Source organism: Portunus trituberculatus, chromosome 41 (assembly GCF_017591435.1).
Source record: "Portunus trituberculatus isolate SZX2019 chromosome 41, ASM1759143v1, whole genome shotgun sequence".
Lineage (NCBI taxonomy): Eukaryota > Metazoa > Arthropoda > Malacostraca > Decapoda > Portunidae > Portunus > Portunus trituberculatus.
The window spans coordinates 36535442-36550538 of NC_059295.1; the positions used below are offsets into that span (position 1 = coordinate 36535442).

Sequence of the window (15097 nt, forward strand, 5' to 3'; positions counted from 1 at the left end):
CCTTGTACGCGTCTTTCACCACTATCTGGGATGATTTAGAAAACTTCCCCTGAGAAGCCTTGCGCTTCGTCATAGCTTTAACAAGGGAATTCAAGTTATAAAACTCCTCTTGCTGCATCTTCACTACCCTAAACTTCTTGTGTGTAGACTGTATGATATCTACATAGTCGTCTGGGGTGAAAATACCTTCAAACCTGCGAATTTTTTTCTCTACCAGTCCAAATGACCTATCACATGGCATGTAAGAGTGGCCTGATACAAGAAAGACACTCTACACGCTTCAACCTCCCGCTGTGTACCTGCCGTAGTGCCGTCAGTACCACTGGATGATTCTTATTTTGTCCAGCACAGTTGTCAGCAAAGGTCGTCACTGTGTTGAATGTGTCATTACTATTCAAGTCAAGCCACTTTAGCCAACAACTTCCAACTTCATCAGACCCACGTCCAGCAACAGTCTCATCCCATACAAACATGGTTGATTGGCCACTCTTCACATCATAAATGCAAAAATTATAGACCCATATCTTCATTTTATAATATGCCATGCCAGTTGTAAGCTTGGGACAGACAAGGGTTTGTTGCAGGTCCATGCATAGGATTTTCCTATGGGGATCAGGGTCATCTCTCAGGGTCCTCAGTAACTCCTGGGCCTCAGCCACTTTCCTTTTATGCTCTTCAAGCTTGTTCTCCAGGCTTCTAGTTTCATTGCCTTCTGCTTTTTCTCGTTGTATTTCCACATTAATAAGATCACAGGTTGTACACGTATCTTTCTTAGGAGGGGCAACACCAATATTATATTATTTTGTAAACAAATCTCTATAAAAGTGTTTGGTGACTGGCATTTCACCTGGATAACTTTCTGCTAAAAATTCAGTATTTTGCATAAATTTGAGGGATACTACTATCAACTGGCAGATACACACAGCGAGTTGATTTGGCCCTGGTGTAGTGAGTTACAGGAAGCATTTTTGTGTTCATGAACCCTCTGAATAGTAACCTCTGGGATGTTGTTGTGAAGATTTTTCTTTCCTCTTTTGTCTTGTTACTTTTTTCTTGAGAAGGTAGCGAATTCTGCTTATATGTATACCATGTATGGCAATGAATCCTGGTCTGCAAACACTGTGTTCTTCGCCACAATGTTTAACCACATATTTGTAATTGCAAGACCTAGAGCTCACAATTTTCTTTGTACGTTTCCTCTTAATTGCTACTGAATGAATAACACTCAGGAGATAGGCATTTTGAGCATAGCAATCTCCTAGTTTCCTAAAGTTTTCAAAAATCTTTTTTACAACATCCTCCCCCAACTTTGTGAAACATCCATCAGCACAAGGATTACCATTAGTTCGTTTTGTAATAACTTTTCCACAATTTACACTGATATAATCTTCACTAACATTACCCATTTTTTCTTTGCTACATTACGTTTCCATGTTTCAGGCTTAGGTGTTACCTTCCTCCCCTGTGACACTTTATTATGCAGTGCTACCCTCGTCACTCACAGCTACATAAACATCATCACTATCATTATTCTCAGCCTCACGATTTGGCACTACAACTGAGTCATCTATATTAGAGTCAGTCCCTGTTGTATTTGAAGTATGAGGGAAATAAGTAGGATCCAAAATGCTATCATCTTTACTAAGCTCACCATTGCTTTCATCACTACCATCTACTGCAAATGGAGAGGCTGGTTTTTCACCAGGCAGAGGCTGGAGGAGTTTCACTCTTTTTTTTTGCCATAAAATGACAAAGGTGTAAAATGACCACTTATGAACGGCTTGTCATCTACATCATCACCAGACATTATTGATATTGCTCTAATAACAGAAAAATTAGATTTGCCTAAAAATACAGACCGAGTGATAGGTACGTGTATGTTACAAAGCTAAGCAGAGCCCTGCATGTGACTGCAGTGAGGCCAGGCGCACATTGAGACATAGGGCAGAGCAGAGCAGGGTAGACACAGGGTAGGGCAGGGCAGGACAGCACAGGGCAGCATTGGTGTGGTGCGTACATTGAGAAGCAGTCTGTCGTCCTGTGCGGTAGTGTTCATCATGGCAACAGAAAACCTGATCTCCAAGTCGTATTTGCAATTTTCATACAACAATAGCCTATCAACAGAAGACCTAATCTCCAAGTCTTATTTGCAATTTTCACACAGCAATATCCCATACTCACCATCTTTTAATTGTAGACTCAATGCAATGTGAGCCCATAACTCGTCCTTATAAGTTCCTATCATATAATTAGGATGACTAGTATCATACAACACTCTTTGATGGCGAGCAGCCTCTATGAATTGTTCCGTGGACGACATTGTTGAGTACTAAAGAGTGAGTTGCTATCAAGCTGCGCCGCACGTGGCACAGGAAACTGCGTTCGAACTTCGAACGACCGCGTCGCGCAGGCCGACACAGGTCTGTACCTGTGCTGTGCTGTCCTACGTGTCAATATGCGTGCTTAGGTTTAAACCAGTGAGATGCAGTTTTCTGCCCTGCTCTGTGCTGTGTGCGCCCGGCCTGACAGTCGCGGGACGCAGGCAAGCTTCACACAGGCTGGGGACGAGAGTAAAAGTAATCGGATCAACAGGACAGTCAGCAATGTCCTCAGTAAGGGAGTGACGGGCAAGAACATCAGCTTTTTCATTATGGGAAATGCCAACATGAGAAGGCACCCAGGTGAAACATACTCTGAGATTATCTCTCCAAGAGATCAATGACACCAAGACACTTGTTGATGAGATCACAATCAGCAGGGGAAGGAGACAACAATGAATATAAGGCACCCTGACTATCAACAAAAAAGTAAACATCTTTCCCCAAAGGAAGGACAATTTGTAAACCTTCTAGCATGGCATATAGTTCTGCCCTTGTAGAGGACAGGTTGTCAGGAAGCCTCTTGGACACCTCAGTGTCAGTGTATTCAGAGGGAGAGGTGTAGTTGCGGATGAACAGGCCACATCCAGATTTGCTGCCATCCACTGAACCATCACAGTAAACATGTACAGCCTGCACCCTTGAGTAGTTAGACAATTTATGCATAAAAAGTTCATGTGGGAACCAGTTATATTTAGGAGCAGCAAGTTTTTCTATATCTACACTGACTTTGTGAGGTCTCCAAGAGGGGAACCAGAGGTGGTAACAACATTGAGGTAGGAGTCAAGGACATCAAATTTGGTTAGTGATGTTAAAAGCTGTCTCAAGTAAGAGTTAGCAGGGGCCCTGGGGTTAGCATGAAGGTGGGCAAGGGAACGCAAGGGTTGGCTGGCACCATTACATGCCATCCGACACAGTGCACGGCAGGTGATTTCCTGTATTCGACAAACAATGGTGGGGAGGTCCAATTCTGCTCGGAGAACTTCAAGCTTTGCAGTCTTGGGGCAGCCTAAGATTACTCTCATGCTCTCATTCTGAATGTACTCAAGGGGTTTCAGCTGTGTTGGACTATACCGAAACAAGACTGGAGCAGCATAGTCTATTAAAGCCCTGATAACAGAAATGTAGAACATCCTAAGCACTGGGATACCCACACCATAGCCCCTGTGAGCTAGCACTCGTAGGGGAGCAAGCCGTAACAAACATTGATTGCGAACATAGGTAATACAGTGAGAATCCTTAGTAAAACCGAGTTGAGCTCCCAAGTATTTATAGCACTGCACACGACTGATTTTTATGGAATTTATGCTTGGTGGTCTGCAAACTCTGGGAGTTGCTTGAAATTTAGTTTTAGTTTCATTGATGACAAGGCCCATGTCAGTACACAGGGACTCAAGATGGCTTAAGGCCGAGGTAAGGGTCCGAGGAGCATTACACTGTAGCAAGATGTCGTCAGCATAGACAATTACCTCTGTGCCCTGGGGAAAAGGATATCTGGCAATTTTATCCATAAGTATATTGAAAAGCATGGGGCTGAGTACACCCCCTGCGGTGTACCCAAGTCAAAATTCCTTCAGCAGAGACTGCCCCCTGGAGCCACACCTTTGCCTTCCTGTCACACAAATAATCCCAAATCCACCCCAATAACTTTCCTTTAACACCCTTCAACATGAGTTCCTCAAGAATGACATCCCTGTTGGCCTTGTCAAAGGCACCCTTGAGATCAATAAAGGCACGACAGTTAACATTGGCATTACTGAGGCACTTAATAAAACAGTCACTGGTAGAGCGGCCCTTCATAAAACCATGCAAGTTTTGCGACAGAAGATCCCCCACTTTATAAAGTAACCGTCTTAATATGACTCTCTCCATCATCTTACAAAGACAACTAGTTAAAGAAATAGGCCTGAAAGAACCATCACCCTTTGGAATAGGAATGATAACAGCAGTTTTCCATGAGGAGGCAGACATCCTGAGGCATAAGACATGTTAAAAGATCTAATATAGGATTTTCTGGCAAAACTAGCAATGCATTAAGTATATCATATGTAAGGCCATCCTGACCAGGTGCTGTGGACTGGCCCTGCTTGACTGCACAAAGGAGTTCATCGTGAGTAATTGGTACACAAGTATCATCAAGTAAAGAAACATTGCACTGCAGGCTGGCCAGTCTGTGAGGTCTGTGGCGAGCAAGGGCATCTCTGTGGGAGGCAGGAGCCCAGCCAATGCCGAGGCACTGGTCCAAGTATTCAGTAAGTCCTGTGCTGTACTGGCAGGGTCAGGGACAGTGGCAGCTTTCCTACCTTTACCCGGATGCGGTTGACATGGGACCAGAGCGCAGTTAGTGTTCTGGTTGAACGAACCTTAGCTAAAAAGGCACCCCAATACTTCTGACGCATCTGATGACGAAGCTCAGTCAAGTGACGCGCCACAGCAACCATAGCCTCTCGAGCATCACTGTCCGAGGGGTCCTGTTGCCAGCGGGCCTGGTAAGCTGCTAAATTCTGCTGACAGGTGATGAGGACTGGGTCTCTAGCATAAGTAGGAGGGGGACTGGCAGGTGCCTGGGTAGGCATCCTACCACAAGTGACAAACTCTACAATTGTAGAAAGCAAACCCTGATACAAAGAGTCAGCATCAGTAAAGGTACCTTTGGCTACAGCATACCAATTCTTGACGCACAAAACAAGTTGGGGCAAGCGTGCTGTTGGGACTTTGAGCCGAGGCCGCTGTAAGTAAGGAGCAGTGTTAAGGAGAAAAGTGGTTTCCAGAGCAAAATGATCACTGAGGAGGCATGTGAGGAGATGAGTTTCAGCAGAAGGCAAAGGGAAATTGATAAAGGCTACATAATCTAGCCTGCCACCCTGAACATGTGTGGGAACACTATCACCAGTCAGCATAACATTGTCAGCAGAATCAAGAAAAGCTTTCCACCGCGCACCATTCACATTTGTCGTTGGTAACTCCCAAGGTACCTGTGCCGGGCATTAATATCCCCATTATAATAGATTTTTCTTCCAGTACACATTCTGGGAGGTGAGCAACATGAAAGCCACTGGCATGTACATACATATTAGCTATCAGGATGGCTTCACCCTGAGTATGTAAACACATAATAATGAATTCTATGCCATTACTTACACCTTTGTCCCTAAGCGTGACGGGAAGTCCCTGCTTAGCATAGACTGCCAGGCCTCTGCTACTGCCATCAGCACAGGAGAGAACATAAGACACATAACCCCGCAGTGCTGGCACCTCAGGACCAACCTCCTGCAGTGCAACAATATCAGGCTTATTGGATATAACATAAGAGTGGAAATCAGGGAAACGAGTGCGTAAACCATTAATGTTCCAAGTTAAGGTACGAAAGGGCTTACAGTCCATGTTGAGGGCGGGAGGCAGCAGTGATGGTGTCCAAGCGCTGCATCATGAGAGACACTTGTTGCCCCAGACCTTGCACCTGACTCACCACAGTATTAAAGGCATCCTGGTCCATAGTCCCAGGAGCAAGGGTGTTCTGGAGTGGGGTGGTGGAGCCAGCAGATGTTGCAGACACCACTGGGGCACAGTCCATAGCAGTTACCTTGTCAGCGGCCGATGTTTCCTTAGGAGTAGAGAGGGGACCTTTCCTGTCAGTACCCTCAGCAGGAGAAGACGTGGCATGCTCAGGGGAATGGGAGGGCCCATGCTTGTCAGAGTCCTCAGCAGGCACTGATGCAGCTTCTTCAGGAGCAGGGGAGGCCTGAGGATGGTCATGCTTGGAGCCCTGGGGCACAGTACTGCAGGCAGAGGCACCTGCCTGTACAGAACACTGCTGTGCTTCCAGCTTGCCAAGACGAGCATCAATGCTGGCCACTTGTGTGGTAAGGTCTGCCACCATACTAAGCAGATCCTGAAGCAGGGCATGGGTGCTGGCATCAGGGGTCTTGTCGCATCCCCTGGCTTGGGTGTGGGAGTAGGAGGAACAGCAAGACTGGCAGCAGTGGTCCTGGAGGGAGGGCACAGAGCGGGGAAGTCTGAGGCAGTAGCAGCGCGACCCCAAGCATTCCCCACTGGGGGTGGTGCAGGCTTGAAGATGGTCCGCTGGTCACCAGCTGCTTCACCAACAGAGGGCTGCCCACGCGTGGCCCCAGGTGAACGTGGCTTGTAGGGGCAGTGACCAGACTGGGCATTATGGGAGCCCAGACAGTTGCAGCACTTGGGAGGAACTTGAGGCCCTGCGATATTTTCTGGAAGCACACATCAGAGTCGTGAGAGGCAGCACAGTAGCGACAGCGAGGATGGGCCGCCCTGCACCTCCATGCCTTGTGCCCCCACCGGCTGCAGCGGCGACACAGGTCAGGTTCTGGAGCGTAAGCAGTGACACGTTTCTGGCCATACACTCCTGTGAACCTCACCATCTGTGGTATCACACCACGCACTGCCCCGAGAAGCTGTGGACGAGAGGCCCCGCCAACAGTCCGCCTCTTCAGCCAGAGAAAGCCCTCAGGTTCCTCTAGCAGGTTGACATTCACATATGTGGGCACATCATGAATAATGACAACACGCGACTGCCTCTCAAAAGTGTCCAAAATAACCCCGTTAAAACCGTCACTCGTCAGCTTGGCAGACATTGGCCCGTCTATAAGGGTGATGTAGGGGGCATTCCTACCTTCCTTGAACAACGGTGAAGCGTCAGGGTGTTGACGAAGGAGGCCCATGTACCACTCATACTTCCGTGCCGTAGTAGTAAGGGGACAGTCACCTGGGAACCGCAGACGGATCCTACGTGGAGCAGCCTCCTCACCTGAAGAGGGAATGGTCATTTCCTGTTCTTCTTCCATCATGGGGGCAGGTTCCTCACTGTCGAGTGCAGCAGCAGAGGCAGATGACCTTGCTGGGGACTGAGAGCGGGGCCGTTTCTCCCGGGGGAGGGACAGCGGGAGATGGTGGTCATCGGCAGGCAGTCTTATCGCATTCATGGCTTCGGTGCTGGAGTGGCTTGCCGCAGTGACGATTACTGTGGTCTTCTGACCACTATCAGAGGCAGGACACCCTCCACCAGGCAGCCCCTGAGGGCGAGAGTAATCGTGCTCCTGCTGGAGACACTTCCCGGTGCGTCTGAGGACTTTAATGCGCTTTGTTTTGATTGGGCCAGGCATGGACAACACTGACCAACGTCTACCCAGGCACGCAGCTCAAGGGAGACTGCAGATTGGTAAAGAACAATATACTGCGCATTTACCTCCTTAGCCTGATATAGATAATAACCTTGTATTTGTCTTCTTTTTGTGTGTAATTCACCACGGTACTCTGCTGGTCACCTAGCAGTCTTTCCCATTACGGAGCGAGCTCAGAGCTCATAGACCGATCTTAGGGTAGGACTGAGACCACTACACACTCCACACACCGGGAAAGCGAGGCCACAACCCCTCGAGTTACATCCCGTACCTATTTACTGCTAGGTGAACAGGGGCTACACATTAAATAAGAGGCTTGCCCATTTGCCTCGCCGCTTCCTGGGACTCGAACCCTCTCAGTTGTGAGTTGAGCGTGCTGTGTGTGTGTGTGTGTGTGTGTGTCAAACAGTTGAATGTTTTTATTATCATTCCAACATGAATTACTTATAACTATAGTGGTAAAAAAAAAAAAAAAAAAAAAAACTATTATCCCTCACTTTTTATATTAACCTAACAAACTGCTAATTTACGCTGCAGTAGTTTATGGCGCTACTCCGACCCCACTTGCTTCCAATGCCACTTTGCATTTCTTCATTTTTCCTTTTGCCAATGTAAATTACTCCACACATTTATATTACAATCATTTTGTCTTCCTTGTTTTTGTATTCCAGGTGTAAGGCCATAACAATCCATTTCAACTGTACTGTGCTAATACTGCATAAATTTCATTGATGTGCATTAAAGAATTTTGAAATGTGTAATTGCTTTGGAATACTGTAATTCAGTTATAGTAAATAATGTGTATATTTTTTTTTATATCAGGACAATAGTTTGAATCGTACCTTACCATTATAACATTTCCTCTGGGATGTTGACATTCATGAATTTCCTTCTTTCTCTGTCTCTTGCAGCTGTAATGAATTGCCCACCTGTCATTTCTCCTCATCCAACCTTCACTAATGACTTGGTATTTTACTCCTTGTCTTTCTCTTCTGTTTCCCACCACTACTCAAGTCATAATCAGTCCTCCAGCCCTTCTCTCCTTAATACATGGCCAAAAAGCTTTAGCTGTCTTCCTCTCACTACTTTCAACTCTCTCTTTTCCCCAACTATGTTCCCAACTACTTCATTCACTACTCTCCATGGTATCTTCATCGTTCTCCTCCAGAATCAAATCTTTTCTTATCCATATTGATAGCTTCCTGCTTGTCAACATGCTCCTCATATTAGCAAATGCATCCTTTGCTATTCCTATTCTTTTAATTTCAGTATGTTTCATATCTTCTTCCACAACACTTCCAAAGTAGCTAAAATTTACCAGCCTCTCCACCATTTGGTTATCACAGCACAACTCCATTCTTGCTGCCTTCTTTAACATTACCAGACTTCATTTTTCTTATATTATTTGTCAAACCCTTATTTTCACTTTCCTCTTTTATCCTATTGAAGATTGTTTGCCATTTTTTTTTTTTTTTTTTTTTTAGTATTTTCTGATAAGTGGTTGTTAATATTCTTTCCTTTGTTACTAAATTGCCTCATATTTTTTGTTCTCATTATCATCTCTCCATATAATGAAAACAAATCTGGCAACAGTATACAGTCCTGCCTGACACCTCTTTTAATAGCCTGTTGCTCCGTTTCTTCACCGTCAACTCTTACATGAGCTTTCTGTGTCCACTTTACTAGATTCTTTATCATTCTATATTCTTTTTCAGCTAATATTCCAACAATTTTCAACATTTCCATAAAATCTGTAAATCTTAACTCTATCAAGGGCTTTTTCAGTCAATTAGCCATACATAGTCTACAGGTCTCTTTTCTCTGTTACTCTTTTGGCCATAGCTTACTGCATAAATCAAGTACTTGTGAATAAGAAATACTATAAGAGAAAATACTGCATTTTATTAGCTGTACTGGAATGGCTTCATGAAAATTTTGTCAATAGCATAACCTGGTCACTTTAATGTCCATGTGATGGAAATAATGGAACAGAAGTCTTTTGAAGTGAACACATTTTTAGGATTTTATAGAAATTAAACAATTCTGATAAATTATTAAAGCTTGGAAGTTGATAACATACATTTACAAAACTAAAGTTATTATAACCATCATTGTTATAGCTATAAATCTCTTTCTATCTATATATCAGGCTGACATTGCCCTCAAAGAGGAAATAGCTTAGATAAGGTGTGTACATTCATACATGTACATACATTTACCTAAACTTCCTCATATCTGACAAAAAATTTTGCTTGTATTCATTCTTTTAATATGGCAACAATATGCACATCTTATTCTTTTCAATGATCACTACAAGAAACTTCTCAGTACTAAATTATTACCGAGAATGTGTTATTTCAAGGTTAATTTTTACACATAACTTTGTAATGAACAAATTTTGGCACTTCTTTTGATCTAAGTAATGTAAAGACTTCAAAAACTATTTTATCACAAATGACAGAAATCCTTCAACTTTATCTTATAAGTTATTCCTTCTTAGAAATACTTTTGTAACAATCAACAAATACTAAAGCTATCAGAAAAATATTTCTCTAAGATAAAAAATATGACATGCCTATTTCTTTTTCCTCTCAGTGGAACACTTTGGACAATACCATTTTCCTTTTGGCTTGGTAGTGAGGCCAACACAGGCAAAGTGAAACCATTCGATGGGACACTGTAAGTGAAAAATAGATATCAATATTTTGATGATTAAAGAATCAATGGAAGAAAACTTAAACAGCATTTGACATGAGATACACACTAAATAAAGTGCAAGTGGGATTTGACAAGTTTCACGTTGAACCCAGTAGTCTCAGCATAGTTGATGAGCATGTTTGACTATGATTCCGAGTGTTTCATGAAACAAACTGGTCCAGCTCAAATCCTATTGTCTCACTTGAGTACCTTCACATTCATGGAGGTGTAGCAATGCTAAACACACACAAGGAAACCAACATGAGTAGCTTATTATCTAGATCCATTCTTGATCTCATATTACTTTGTGTTGAATGTGTAACAATATTTTTTTAGGTGTGTGTGTAAGTAGAATATGAAGTGAACGCACTGAAAGAAATAAAATTCACTAAAAATATATAGTGGAAACTTTCATTGGAAATGCTCCTGTTAGGGATGGTTGTGTTTCTATTTTATACTTATTAAATTAATAAGTGACTGAAGGTGAAAGTTATGTATCTAAGATCATGTAGCTATATATATATATATATATATATATATATATATATATATATATATATATATATATATATATATATATATATATATATAAATAAATAAATAAATAAATAAATAAATATATATATATATATATATATATATATATATATATATATATATATATATATAAATATATATATATATATATATATATATATATATATATATATATATATATATATATATATATATATATATATATATATATATATATATATATATATATATATATATATATACATATATACTGTAGCTTCCCTTGTAAGCAGTCCAAGTCTTAATCATACACCCGTTACAAAATATTTGGATTACTAATATAAAAAAAAAAAAAAAAAAAAAAAAAATGCAGGTAAATACTTGACTGCAAGTTATTTAATTATGTATGTGCTTGTGTTGACAACTTTGCCTAATACAAACAAGATTCACATTAACTCACTCAACATCTCATTCTACATGTAACTTCATCTGTGGGCAGTGTATACATACTTCATTTTCTATATTCAAGTACAGACACCTCCAATACATGTATAATTATTCTGTATCAGTGTCAGTATACCCAATAGGAAGGTTGCCTACATGATTAAGATGTATGAAGGATGACAGCTGAAAATTGGAGATTAAAAATATAGCAATAGAAATGCTACTTACATCCATCTTATCACATGCAATCATCTCTCCATAGGACACTTGATGACATAGGCAATAAGTTGGCTCATTAGGGTCAACAGGCATGTCCAGCACATCTGAAGGGTGGGCAATGGAGAGACACGGTATCACTGAGACGATTGCCGAGTCCGTTTCCAATTTCTTTTTCTTCTTGCGACCAGTTTTGGGAACTGCTTCACCATCATCAGACTGAGTCCCTTTTCTTTTGTTTTTGCCTTTTTCTTCTTTTTTCTTTCTCCCTTTAAATAAAATTAAAATCATTAAAATATTTATATAGGCTGATATAAAATGAGGCACAGTACGCAAGAATGGAACAACCCACACAGCCTTACTTTTGAGGTAATTGTATTTAAAGTCTATCACAGATTACTACTATGAAAACAGTCAAAATGTATCACTATTATGCATCAAATGACAGGTGTAGGATGTTTATGTCATGCAGTACAGTTTTTATTTTTAATTAATTTTTTTTTTTTATTTACTTTTTGTATTTATTTTATTTATTTATTTTTTTTTTTTTTGCCACAAATTTTATTCACCCTCTACTCTGCATTTTTATAAAGAGTGTATGATATAAAAGGTATTATGTTAAAATATTATGTGTTAGGGCTCAGCTTATTATCAGGAATAATTCCTTTATGTTCCTGACAATGCCCTTAGTAGATTTACCAACCCAGTAAATCTCCCTGCAACCTAATAATAAAGGTTGACTGGGACTTATTCCCCATTCTTCCAACCATAAACAAGGTTGGTGGTCACAGTGATGGTGGAATACACAGTGGTACTTCGACATACAAATTTAATTCGTTCTGTGACGATTGTTGTATATCAACTAAATTTTTCCCATAGAAATTAATGGAAATAGAATTAATTCGTTCTAGTGATACGAATTTACCCCCCAAAAAATTAACATGCTTTAACTACCAACAAAATATAGATTTAATATAAGATAAATACAATGTTTATTGCATGCATGATATAAATGTACTACATTGCCCAAAATAACAATCAACCCACAAAACTCGGGACACGTCGATAGACGTTCTTTCACACAAGACTCGGGCCACGTCTATAGATGTTTAGGCGTTTTTGGACTATATTTTGGCTATTTTCTTCGTCTTCTTTGCTTGTGAATTGTCAACATTCATCAAAAGTAAACATATGTTATATGTCACTGTGTCACCAACTCCCACTATGGATGGTGGTAGCGACAGTGATTTCACAGTGTCCGATTCCGCCACCTCTCCCGCGCGCCTTACTTCTACACCTCAGGTCTCTCGCCATGTAGCGGGGAGACAACATTTGAATGAGAGTGGTATCAGAACAGGCGACAGGAGAGAGAGAGAGAGAGAGAGAAGGGGCCCATTTTCTATCGCTCTAGCCAAGGTCACTAAACCCAATCAGACGCAAGGCCACGAACACCGATGATACCACCTCATTCAACCTGTGATATTTTGGTAACCATAACATCTAGAGACTTCTGGTTTTTTTTGCATTGCAAAGAGGAAGAGTTGCTTGTGGGCAGAACACCATTTGTACTCACTCGTTCATTGAATTTACAAGTGCAATCAGTATGCGAATACAAGCTATTTTGTGTGTTTCTCGCCAAACCTGCCGAATTAGCGTGAGCGAAAATTCCCAACTTGCATTCGTACTTACCAACGCTGTGATAGAACTTCGTGTATGTAGTACGGAGGAGGAATTGGCGAGTTATCCATGCCTTACTATTGGCACGCCACATGACCTGGAATTTCTCTTTTAACACCTTATGTGGTTTAAAGGCCCATGGGTTCTCAGAATGATGCACCAACAATGGTTTGACTTGGACGCGAGTAGCCGAGTGATCACTGCGCCACCTACCGATGGCTATTCATATCTTAAAAAAATCTTTGTATTTCGAGGCATAAATTATACGAAATTTTTCGTCATATAAAAAAAAAATTGTATGTTGGAGCGTTCGTATCTCGAAATATTACTGTGCTGTGACTCTTGATGACAGCCACTATCTAGTAGTCTTCTTTTCTCTTTTACTGGAGCTCAGCACGCCAGAAATCCACATCAGTGTCATCACTGGACGAAGACATGTTATAAACAATGAAAAGTGCTGACAATCAGAAGAATATTGTATGTGGTGAAGGCAGAGGCTAATATGGTGGCGATGCATCACACGTGGTGGGAGAATAACAACAATAACATTCAAACGCTAGGTTGTGATTGGCCAAGCATGAGGGAGCAGCTAAATGCTCCATTTTCATTGGGCCACACACGTCCCAGCATGCATGGGGTTTTCCCTCTCTTGCATACAGGAGAGTTAGTCTGATCTACACTACAGCCAAAATCAGGTTATTTTAGGCCTTAGTTTAACCATCAGAATGGTTGGATTTCCTCTTCCTTTAACAAGTTCTTGCCTTTAACTCAAAACCTCCAGATTTGAGGATTATCCCCCTCTTTCATACTGTACCTCAAATAACATAGGTTCTTGAAGTTGAACTGTCACACCAATAAGAAATATTATAAACTTACTTTTTTTACTATTAGTTTCTTCCTCCTTCTTATTGTTGTTCAGTGCTTTCTCCTTGATTTCTGCCTCAAATTTGGCTAAGTCAGAGTCTAATCTACGGATGTGTTTATCCACCTGCAATTAAGACAAATTATGCAATATAACTATCAATATATATATATATATATATATATATATATATATATATATATATATATATATATATATATATATATATATATACACACACACACACACACACACAGTTTTAAAGAAAGATTGGATAAGTGTAGATATGGAGACGGAGCCACAAGAGCATAAAGCCCAGGCCCTGTAAAACTACAACTAGGTAAATACACACACACACACACACACACACACACACACACACACACACACACACACACACACACACAGGTGAATTTATCATTAACCTTACTTTTAATTTGTGAATTCATACATATGTGTATACGAATATGAAAAATTACATGAAATAAAAAGTTGTACTGTCAGTATTAAAAAAATAATAATAATAATAATAAAAAAAAAATAAATAAATAAATAAATAGTGAATGCAACAAACACTAGTTATCTAGTACTGTATTATTCACAAGATTTTATAATGCACAGGCAAATACAAAAGCCATTGTAAAATTATGATAAAGGTGGATTACAAAATTGAAAGATGAAAAGTAATGGATGTTTTGGAGAAGATGCATTTCATACTATATACTATTAAAGATATTAGAGCAGTGGTTCTTAACCTGGGTTACCTGTACCCGTAAGGGATAAGAAACCTTAAACCTAGGGGTACGAGACATGGTAGCCAGTGCAATGGTATCATATAATTACCCTGAGAAAGCAAAACAGTTTTTTAAGTTGAATCCTACTAATTGACACTTTTCATTTGAAATAGAAAAAAAAGTGCCTTTGTTCAGTAATTAAAAAATCTAATAATTTCTCAGCAAAGATTTTATCACTAATCCTTTTCATACGTTTGTAAAGTATTTATATTGGAGGGAGTACGAGAAATTTTTCTGAGATATCAAGTGGTACGGGCACTAAAAAAAGTTAAGAACCACTGTATTAGAGGATAACAGTGATTGATATGGTAAACAAAAAGGAATATATACTCATACAAAGCTAAAAAGGAATAT

The 15097-nt window shown here is 40.7% G+C and overlaps 1 protein-coding gene across 4 annotated transcripts in view; it reads right to left on the reverse strand.

Moving 5' to 3' along the window:
• Positions 1-9424: 9424 nt before the first annotated feature.
• LOC123517112 (inhibitor of growth protein 4-like) overlaps positions 9425-15097 on the reverse strand; it is a 12348-nt gene continuing 6675 nt past the window's right edge. For all 4 annotated transcript variants that reach the window (XM_045277022.1, XM_045277021.1, XM_045277024.1 and 1 more), the window contains 3 exons: positions 13964-14075; positions 11423-11679; positions 9425-10214 (listed from right to left, as the gene is read on the reverse strand). In XM_045277022.1, the coding sequence (XP_045132957.1) occupies positions 10113-10214; positions 11423-11679; positions 13964-14075 (471 nt within the window). In that variant the 3' untranslated portion in view covers positions 9425-10112. The remainder of the gene's footprint in view (positions 10215-11422; positions 11680-13963; positions 14076-15097) is intronic.